This window comes from Chiloscyllium plagiosum, chromosome 44 (assembly GCF_004010195.1).
Source record: "Chiloscyllium plagiosum isolate BGI_BamShark_2017 chromosome 44, ASM401019v2, whole genome shotgun sequence".
Classification (NCBI taxonomy): Eukaryota; Metazoa; Chordata; class Chondrichthyes; order Orectolobiformes; family Hemiscylliidae; genus Chiloscyllium; species Chiloscyllium plagiosum.
In genome coordinates, this window is record NC_057753.1 from 2,351,482 (window position 1) to 2,362,916 (window position 11,435).

General features: G+C 40.8%; 1 protein-coding gene across 1 annotated transcript in view; it reads right to left on the reverse strand.

The window, feature by feature from the left end:
• Nucleotides 1–1,269: 1,269 nt before the first annotated feature.
• The window catches only part of LOC122543623 (probable G-protein coupled receptor 139), a 44,803-nt gene continuing 34,637 nt past the window's right edge, over nucleotides 1,270–11,435 (reverse strand). The window contains exons 3-5 of the mRNA XM_043682446.1: nucleotides 9,432–10,322; nucleotides 6,818–7,033; nucleotides 1,270–1,325 (exon numbers count right to left, since the gene is read on the reverse strand). Coding sequence (XP_043538381.1) covers nucleotides 1,270–1,325; nucleotides 6,818–7,033; nucleotides 9,432–10,322 — 1,163 coding nt within the window. The remainder of the gene's footprint in view (nucleotides 1,326–6,817; nucleotides 7,034–9,431; nucleotides 10,323–11,435) is intronic.

Consider the following 11,435-nt stretch of genomic DNA (forward strand, 5'->3'; position numbering starts at 1 on the left):
TGGGTACTTTTCGGGGAGACGACTTCCCAAGGTAAGCCATGGGGTACAGGTTTCTGGCACTGATTCTTTCCATGTTGTCAGAGGGAAGTGCTGGTGGTGGGGAGGTGGCGGAAGAGCAGATCATTTGTCATTGGGGACTCCATAGTCAGGGGAACGAACACAAGATTCTGTGGGAACGAGAGAGACTCACAGTTGGTGGGCGGCCTCGCACGTGCCAGAGTTCATGATGTCTCGGATTATGTTTTTTGGGATCCTAGAGGAGGAGGAGGAGCAGTCCCAAGTTGTGGTCAAGATAACACCAACGACATAGTTAGGAAAAAGGACGGGGATTTAAGGCAGAAATTCAGGGAGCTAGAGTGGAAGCTTAGAGTTAGAACAAACACAGTTGTTATCTTTGCTTTGTTACCCAAGCCACTTGCTAGCGAGACGAGAAATAGGGAGAGAGAGGAGTTGAACATATGGCTACAGGGATGGTGCAGCAGGGAGGGATTCAGATACTTGGATAGTTGGGGGTCATTCTAGGTGAACGGGTCTGTGCATTTCCAGCACCGATGGGAAAGGGAATCCATTCCCACAGTCCCCAAATTTCCACACTTTTCCTGTGAGGGGAGCTTCCCTTGCGTTGCTCTGGGTTTCAGATGACAAGCACAATGGGCACATAGTCTTTCCCCACCAAGTGTGGTGAGATTTTGATCCCCCAAGCTGAGTAAATGGTTTGAAGCACTCTTCACAGTCATCACACTGAATCTCCCTCACTCGGGTCTCTCAGCATTCGTCCTGTCGCACTAATATCCAAAATCTCTTAAGCAGAATGGCTGCTGATGTTCAAGTCCAAATGAATCAAATGGCTCAGTCAGAAGTTGATGTATCATTTGTTTTCAGATTTCTTTCCACGTCTTCCTGCAAAAATAATCTCACAAAATAAGTGGTCACAGTCAGTACAGTTAAATGAATATAACATAGTTAGCAACTCCTGTAGATTGCCAGATGCCTGAAGATCACAAACTACCCAGATCACAGAAACGGCAGATGGGTTTCAGGCAGGGAATGAAAAGGGAACCGGAAGTTTGTGCAGGGGTCCTAGAGCAACGGAAGGAAAGTTCCCCTCAAGGAGAAACTGTACAAATGTGGGGACTGTGGGAAACCCATGGGCAGCCAGCTATCCTTATGGATACATGGACAAAAACTCATTTAGGTGAAATGACTGGTAACGAGCTGCCTACAAAGGTGCTGGAACTGCAGCTGAATCACAGGCATGTTAATGAAATGTCAGGGCTGCTTGAGGAAAGAAAGCCAGTAAAGTTGCTGAATGACTTTCTGCTTCCCTATTAAATAAAAAAAAAACAAGAAATACAGGATGTTACTCCAATACGATATCAGTTGAAAAATAATAGCCATGAAACGTTCACAACAGCGAATAATATCAGATATGCAACACATGAAGCAACATACATGCACATTTTATTTCAATGTGCCAATCCCTTAAAATTTGCTCAGTTATATGAGAAATTATCCTATTAATAGTGACATGGGGAAAGAAGCAGTCCTTTATTTGGGTGAAAATTGTGTACGTTTCAAACTGAGGGATACAAAATGAAAATACCGTAAAGAGGAACGCAGACTATCTCAGTACTTTTGTAGAGTCTGCTCCGTCCATGGATTCACTCAATTCTGACAAGTGAGCAGTGTCTCTCCACACACACACACCCACCTCCCCCACCCTCTCTCGCTCCCTCTCAGGATGAGGAATGGAAAAAGGGGCACATTGATTTGGTCCCATATATTGCCCAGATGAAAGGATTTTCCCTGTGTTACTGACAAGGCTACTTTCGCGTTGTGACGACCACAATTGGGCCGGGGCGGACAGTGGGCCTGCACTGTGCCTGCAACGCCCTGCAGCTGAGGCACGTGGGAAGGGGCAGAAACTTTGCAAACTCCCTTTGCTCTCCTCCAAGTCAATGCAGTTTGAGTTCAAGCATAGCAGGGGGTTACATTTCATCTTCACACTCACAGAAAACATCCCCCTGTGTGAATCCAACACTTAATTCCCCCCACCATTCCATGGAAGTAGCGATTTGTGAGACACCATGTTTAGAAGTGTTACCAAAGCTACTGTTAGGGAATTGGCAGAAACTGTTTCTTTTATAAATCATTTCAATTCAATCTCCACCATTAGTGGAGTGCTGTCAGCTGTCGAGGCCATGAGCTCTGGAGTCCGTCCGTAAATCCCCTCTCTAAGATCCTCCTTCAAATCTAGCTCTTCGAATGCAGTTTCTGATTAATTTTGAAGGAACTATCGAGGCTTTACTACGTCAAAGTTTCAATATAAATGCAAGTTATTTTTTGTTATTGCCTTACATTAGGAGAACAGGAATTTCACATGAACATTTTGATTTCTCAGACTATAATGTCCGCAGTCATAATTGGACTGTACACTTGAAAATGCCGTTCAATCAATAATAGATACAAGCATGACGTCAATCTCAGATTTGGCAGCACGATTCCAGAATTCCCCATTCTTCTTGATGTGTCGAAACCCATTTGTAGAGGGTCTCATGTTCCATGTTTCTGTAGTGGCCCATGCCTTTAGTTTGCAAAATGACTGCCTGGAGCTTTTTAGCAGATTCAAAATGACTACAGATGCTTGACAGTTACATATGGCAGATGTTCACAGCCAGATTTGTGACCTCCAGACGGATCACCGGATAAGAAAATAAGAGAGAGAAGACAGGGTTGTGTCGTCTGGCGTTCCTCATAAGGGAGGCACAGATGAAAACCATTTCAGCAAAATAATGTAAAAGTTCCATTACTATAGAGCAGAAGGGGAAACTGGACCCACTTAATTAAAATGATTTCAGGAAATTGTAAATAATAAATAAGCACACACACACACACACACACACACACACACACACACACACACACCTTATATACATTCGTACAGTTATAGTGGTGATTTCAGTTTCAGTCTATCAGACTTTGGGGTATAAAGTTGCATTTCAGTACACAGGCAGTTTTAAGCGCACAAGTGTTTCTGATAGAAAGCATCCTATACGATGTGTTGAGCCATCTCTGGCAGTGCTGCTTTACAGCACCGGGGCATACGTTCGATTCAACACTTACGTGACTGTCTATATGGAGTTTGTATATTCTCCTAGTGTCTGCGCAGATTTGTTCTGATTACTTCCCAAAGTTCAAGAATGTGCAAATTAGATGACTTGGCCATGCTCAATTGCCCATTGTAAGCAGGAATGTGTAGGTTAATTACGATAATATTGGGAATTGCAGAGATACATGGATATGGTAGAGGATTGGGTCCGGGTGGGATTCTCTTCAGTGGCGCCATGTGGACTTAACTGGCCAAATGGCCTGCTTCCATACTGCTTCTATGATGAAATGTCTCGGAAAAACATGCCTAAATTTTATATTTGAGCAAGAATTAAAATAATTGTTTGATCCCACAAAAACCAAGATTCATTGGACAATTGTCATTGCATACTTTAGTATTGTGAAATGCAACTTATAAACATCCAGGAAGGGAGTTAATTGAGTTTTAGTGAAAACCCAACTGTACACCGGAAAAAAAGGCCTCCTCGCAGGGAAAACGAAGCGACAAATCGGGTCAGCAGCCAATCTCTTAGAGAACAGAAGAGATTTTAAAGCATGGAAAATAATCAATTGCAGCTCAAGTGCAGATCACTGAGTCCAATGATGAAGGGAAAGATGGCAGAAACTGAATTTCACCCTCAGCGATGAAATTCGAATCGGTGCTATCTCATTTAGTAAGAAGTTCCAGTCTAGGATGGAGACAATAAAGTTTATTGACAAATAAACTTTCGCTTCAAATTAATTTGCAGCATGCAAACAGCAGGGGTCGTAAACTGTAGTTGCAAAACAGAGAGACTGTGTTTGATCTCCCAGGATTGAGCAAAAGAGAAGCTGTCCTATATTTGTCAGGCTTGTTAAAGAACAATAACACGAAATGTAAATATATTACTTTATATTTGAACTGAAATTACAAATTTTGTAGCAATTTGCAGAAATTCACATTCATTTCTATTGTTTGAAATAAAGTGATTAGGGAATTTGGAATAATTCATCGTGGTAAGTTAGTACCTAGTTTATTAGCAATTAACTTGATTCAGCTGGTAAATGTCTGGGGAGGAGAATAACTGTCAAATGCATCGTAAGATCCGAAGGACTGATTATGGAGATGTCTGGTAGATATCATGAGATAATACGAGGATAAGGGTTGTCTATGGAGTTGTCCATCATGAATCCTGTGATTACATGATTGAATGTATAGATTAGGGGTGTGTGGCTAATAATGGAATCAATGTTGCGTGGGATTATTTTAATGTGAAATGTACAAAACTGTTGTATTTGTTCGGGGACAGTCCTCTCAAATGTTAGGCTATAAAGGTCGATTTGTTCGACTGCACGCTGGACTCAAGAGTCCTCTTTGATATTTCTCTCTAAAAGTGTCCAAATTGGTCAGTGACTTGACATAAAATGCTGTACCTAATGATCTTTGCCCAATTTATCCTGCCCCATACCCCTGCAATTTCACATCCGTTTACCATCCAAAATGGTAATTCTATAACCCTATACAGAGCACCTGCCGTCCTTAGTCTGGTCTCAGCCCAAAAAGGATGCGATGTTAAGTCTGAAGCCCTTTACTAGCCGAGCTTTACCGCTTGTACCTCTGGGGTGCACAGTTTGTTATTACTATTACATTTTACTCCATTCTCCCTTTTCCTTTGGTTCCCTGTAGGAGGAATGTAATCAGAACAGCCCCAAGCCCAGCTTATTCAAAATATAGAGCTTTGGAAATTATCATCTCATTGGGTTGGCCTCTGAAAAAGAAACATAATTTCTGATCTTATTTGAATTTTATTGTCATTTCTTTTCCTTTAATGAGTACATTATTTGCAAGTTCAATTTCTAAACCCTGTCGGCAATTCATGCAAATCGGTTGTCAGTTCTAATCGTTCATCCCTTCCTATAGGAGAAAGTGAGGTCTGCAGATGCTGGAGATCAGAGCTGAAAATGTGTTGCTGGAAAAGCGCAGCAGGTCAGGCAGCATCCAGGGAACAGGAGAATCGACGTTTCGGGCATAGGCTTATGCCCGAAACATCCCTTCCTATAACCCCATGTCGGTTGTGGGGTTAACTACGTCAGTAAACATCCCGCCAAATTATTCTTTCTTTTCGTCTTTTGTTTTGTCTTACGACTTCGCAACAGCATTCAATTTATCGAGGCTTATGGGAGTGGTATGTTTAAAAGGGTAATACCTCCACCATCTGGGGTGAGTGCTAATGTACGCATGGACAATCCAACCCAACATTGCCCAATTCTAGAATATCACGAACTCCCACTGTTACATGTTCATGATGATAGTTGTCATGTTTTCATCCAACGGGCATCAACATTTGTTTTGATATCATTAGCGGTTATTTAGGGCTGAAATTGCTTTATGTACTATGGGGCTCACGTTTTCTATCACATCATATGGTCCTGCAAATCTCGGGTCCAGAAAAGAGGTATTTGGTGCACAGGGATCTGTACCTTTTTCCCAACTTGCAGTTCCACTGGTTTTGCCTTGGAGTCATAAGATGTGCTACTTTGCTGTAGATCCCTATCCATGATATTAGCAGCAACGTAGTTCAACACTTTTGCGCTCTCAGTCAGCTCTTGAATCCATTTGTCTTTCATTAATCTGTCTACTTCTGCTGGCTCAGGTTTTATTCTAACAGTAGCTCCAGGTCACGCATTCTCCACCTGTCATTAGCCTATAGGGGCTAAATTTTGTAGAGGAGGCTACAATACTTGCTGCTATCATCAGGACATGAAGGATAACCATTAGACAAGTATTCTGACATTGCTGTGCCATTTTGGCTAGCATGTTCTTCAGTGTTCTATTCATTCTCTCCATTATACCACTGAGTTATGCCCCAGGGTATGCAGAACCTTTGTTTAATCCCTTGCGGTGTCATGGCACTCTGCATTTAGTGGACCGTAAAATGCTTCTTTCTTGATCTGATTCTATACTCGTCAGTAAACTCTAAATATTAAAAAAAAACCCTCTCCAACAATGTTGGCAGAATCTTAGTAATGTTAGTTCAAGTAGGAAACTCCTCTACCCATTTGGTGATTTTTATCTATTATCACCAGAATATGCTTATGTTGTCCCGTGATAAAGGTAGTGGAAACACAAAGTCAATTTGTAGATTGTATGCAGGGCCCCTCGACTGACCTTGTGGATCTAAAAACTCCTTTCTTAATATTTCTGTTGGTATTACTTTGGGCAATTATTAGATTTTTTTATGGAATGTTCCATGCCGCCTTTATTCGTGGCCACCAAAATGCCTCTTTCTACCTCAGCATAATGTTCTTCCACCTCGATATCCACATATAGTGGTACAAATAAGTTACCCGATTCCTTTCTCCCCGTCGTGCTACAAATTTCCTTCAACACAACACTACACCCTCCTTCCCATGCATGCTCTTTTAGACACTCATATTTCTCTGATTCTTTCCCTTTCAATACTTTTTACGCAAACATTTCATTTTTCTTGTATCTCTTGCCAAATCAATTAGAACCAGCTCTTTCACTTGCTGCACTTCTATTCCTTCAATCTGTAGCGGGGATTCCTCTTCAGTTGTTACCTTTTTTTTGGCTCATCGATCTCGTGATAACTTAGAATGAGCCTTTACTTTCATTCCTCAATGATCTCGTTCTTTCACAGTTTTGAAAATGTATCGCAGTAAGGGGGCAGATTGTCGGATATTTCCATCAACTAATACATATTCTTACGCATCCCATACAGAAGGTATTCTTTCAAATTGTTGCACACATGCATAGATAACAGATCCTGTGCGATACTGTTCCGGGTACTCACCATATATGCCACTGCTGCCAACTCAGCTGCTTGAGCACTCTTTGTCAGTTTGAGAGCTATATTACCAACTTCGACTCCATGTTCATCGTCCACATTGATACCATAACTTGTTTTCCGTTCTCCATTCTGTTCTAATAAGGAGTCGTCACAAAATGTTTAAGAGGGCGTTTGGCATTTTCTTGCTGCTCTCCTGCTTCTGCCTCTATCTGTCTCCTGTCTTGAATAATCACTGTGTTCTCTTTCACAGTTTTCTCTCCTATTTGTTTTGAAACAAATGGTGCATTGGGATCATTTGCTATCACCACTTGACACTCATGGGTTGTCCCCTGGTAATCAATTTGTCTGCGAACACTGAAGTACTTTTAACCCTTTCTGCCTCAATGTTTCTCCTTTGTAATAACAACATCCATGTAGCAATTCCTTTTGGCTCATGGTGCCAGTTTTAATACATCCATCCAGAAATAGTTGGTGGGTGTATGTTCCGTCAAAATTGTCAATGCTTCAAGCCTACAATGCAGGTAAAACGTGATACTTTCCAGAACAGTGCCAATAAGTGCATTTCGCGTGCTGTGAATCCCTGCTTCACTGGTATTATCGTGCCGTGAGGCATAGGCAATTGGTCTTGACTGACCATGAATCTCTTGCAACAAGACCATTGATATTGTGGAATGCATTGCCACAATTTCCAGGGAGAAAGGGTCAGTCGGTACCATTGTTGCCCATTGCTGATTATGACAAAATAGTTTTAATTTCGAATAATATCAGTGATCGAGGACGGTAAAGGTTCTAGGAGCAGGAAGAAGCAATGAATAACTGTCATTCTTTCTCCACAGACGTGTCTCGTCTTCTTTGGATTATCAACATTTTTCGATATATTCCATCTATTGGGGTTAAGTTCACTGTTGATATCTTTATTTCAGAATGGTTGTATTTATGATGCCCAATTCTCGCTGTACATGCCCAATTATATTCCAGGCTCTTCCAATTCAAGTAGCTTCAATTGCAGGACTGGCAATCAAGATTGAAAAAAGTTAAAGTTGCAAAAATTTGAAATTATGGAATTGCATTTTCAGATATTCATCTGAATATTCAGGTCTTTTCTTTGCGGAAATTTAAATAGCACACATTTTAAAGGTCTCTTTAAAACGGTTCATTATATTTTTGGCCATGTTGCGAGCAGTATGTTTGAGGAGTGGAAGACAGGCTGAAGTTATCAACTTGAACACGACAAGTTTCTAAAATTGCATTGAAATAAATGTTGAGAACTTATTTTTCACAATCTTCTGTTCATTGAGAAAGGAATGCTGTTGAATCTACGGAATGTTAATTTGCTGCTCTACTTATTTCCACAAAAGAGTAAAATAACAACGGGTGTTCAAAAAACGATCGATCGAACAACCGTGCAGACCACCGATTTCCACCTCACTCCCACTCTGGTCACCGTAGAATGACAATTCAATTGCAAAAATGCCACGGGACAAGAATTTACACCGCTCTTTTGTTCTATTATTAATTTCTGTGAAATTGCACTGAATGAGTGAGGATCAGGAATATCAAGTATCAAGAGAGCAGAAACATTTGAATGTCTTAAAGAAGAACGTTCTAAACTTTTTTTTCACAGATTCAATGGCGTCAGAAAAGCTTGATATTCGTATTTTTATTAATACATCATATAGTAGGTTGGAGTTACTAATTTGGTTACATACTACAAGAGAAAAGAGACAATGCTGTAATTTATCAAAAAAAATTAGTTCGATGTCAGCTGGAGTATTTTGTACAGATTTGCTCATTCGATGGAGTACGGGAGTGCATTGGTGGGACTTCCGCAGACATTTATGAAAATGTATCCAGGGATGAAGAGCTTCAGCTAAAAATTGCGATGTGAGAAATTGAGACAATTTCCCTTTGAGATTTAAAAGAAATCTTAAAAGTGGTTGCAAAATCGTGGGAGGTTCAAAGAGAAAGATAGCGATACACTGGTCCCCGTTATGAAAAGATGCAAAATGGGAGTGCAGAGATTAAATCGAACTTGTGAATGAAGCAGATGCTGGAGAATAGAATATGCTTTATTACACACTTAGTGGTCAAGTTCACGAATGGACTTTCTCGAATAGTGGAGCAGGCAAGCTCAATCAAGGCAATAAGACTGCCATAAGGTATTTACTCTAATATAGTAATAGCAGAGATACTGGAAATGGTAGGAAAATGGTCCTAAGTTAAACGCCAACTTCGAGAGTCAGTGTTTGTACAATAAGCAGAATGGGATCACTTTGTATCATACAATTTGGCACATGACTTGATTTCACTCTGCAGTGATCGCCAGCGCCATGAACATTCTTAAGAATGCACCTGTGATCACACAGTCATGACAGCTTGAAAACAAAATCTCTCAGATTGTTCACTGATCAAACTAAGAAAAATATTTCTTGGAAAACGGGCTATTTGCAATCAGGACATTTAGAGGAAACGCTGTGTTATCATAAACTGTTTGTGCAGAATTTTACGGTTGTCACAGGTTGAGGAACTCACGTAATAACCTCAATGGATATTTCACCCCATTCATTAATTCTGCTCTGAATTTAGCCTGCACTCCGGCGTAAATAAACGGGTTGATGCAGGAACTCAGAAGCTGAAGCATAAATCCATATTCCTCAAGAACGAATGTTGTTTCACTAGAATCAGAACCTGAGAAATAAGTAACTTTGGCAATTCGGACATAGAGGATCGTTATCATGAATAGTAAATAGAGTAGGATGAAATTGCACGAGATGGCAAAAAGTAAAACGATGGACTTTCTCCGTTTCTCGACCTCTGGGTCACTCTGGTTCTGTCTATTGTTCTGATACCGGACTCTCCTGCGGGCTTGATTAGCTGCTCGAACATGTCTGACTGTCAGAGCATTCAGCAGTACAATCAGAATGAATGGGAGACAAGGGGTGAGAATGGATCGCATCCAGTCAAATGCAGCCCAGGCAGGTGATGTGTAGTATATAACCTTTAGGCTACACAACCATGGTATATTGTCAATTATGTACATAGGGTCATACACAAAATATAAGAAGGCATTTTTTATACAACTCAGGGTGGAGACGATTCCTATAACATACGCAGCCACCATCTTAGTACAATATCGTATTTTCAGCTTCTGGCATGAAATGGCCACAAATCGGTCAAACGTAAAAGTGACTGTTAGCCAGACGGAACTGTCTATAGATGCATAAATCAAGGCAGAACGTAAACTGCATAATGGAGTGATGGAAAGAAAACTTAATGGAAAATAAATCCCAGCAATCCGGTTTAAGACGACAGCAGTAACTATGACCAGGAGATCTGTCGCTGCCATTGACACCAGGTAATAGGTGATACAGCCAGAGAGGCCACATGTTTTTCGAGACAGGATCATAATAACGACCAGGTTAGCTGTGATGAAAGAGGAAGACAGTGACAGAGAGCGAAATTATGTGTCAGAGAGTGAGAGAGAGGTGAAGAAAGATAGAGATTCCAGTGGCATCAAAACGAAAACACTGTGGATTCAAAAACACAAGGGAATGCAGTAGGATTGAATAAGCAACAAGAGTTGAATCAAGAAAGTAAATAGAAACAATATTGAACATAAGATGCATCATCATAGACTGGAAAACTAAAACTAACTAATATCACATCTCACCACGAATCAATGTGATTCATTCCAATGTGTTACGAAAAACTCATGACTGTTGGGGAACATGTAAGTCACCTTCATTAGACTTATTCTTAAACATAGGAAAATGAACATGCAACCAACAGTTTAGCGGACACAGCTGGCAAAAAAAATGTTAATTGCTGGTCAAGGACACCGATAACTCGGAGCCCTTCAGTGTACAATAAAATGAATCTTCTGTTGAACCATTGGAGCTGACAGGTAAAGAGTTCTGTTTCAGAGAAATATCCTCTTATGATGTCACGCATGAAAGAACTTGATCAGTGCTGCCTGCAATCCATGTAATAATTGATTAATCTTACCCTGCAGTTACGATATGAAATGGGGCTGAGTTGAGTATGGTTGCCATTACGAAAGAGATAGTGCTAGAAAAGTTAAAAAGTCTTAAAATTGATAAATCTCCTGGCCCCGATGGGATACACCCTAGAGTTCTGAGAGAGGTGGCTGAGGAAATAGCAGAGGCATTGGTTGAGATCTTTCAAGAGTCACTGGAGTCAGGAAAGGTCCCGGATGATTGGAAGATGGCTGTTGTAACCCCCTTGTTCAAGAAAGGATCAAGGCAAAAGATGGAAAATTATAGGCCAATCAGCTTAACCTCGGTTGTTGGTAAAATTCTAGAATCCATCATTAAGGATGAGGTTTCTAAATTCTGATTAGAACAAGTCAACATGGATTTAGTAAAGGGAGGCCATGCCTGACAAACCTGTTGGAATTTTTTGAAGAGGTAACAAGTAGGTTAGACCAGGGAAACCCAGTGGATGTGGTCTATCTAGACTTTCAAAAGGCCTTTGATAAGGTGCCACACGGGAGGCTGCTGAGCAAGATGAGGGCCC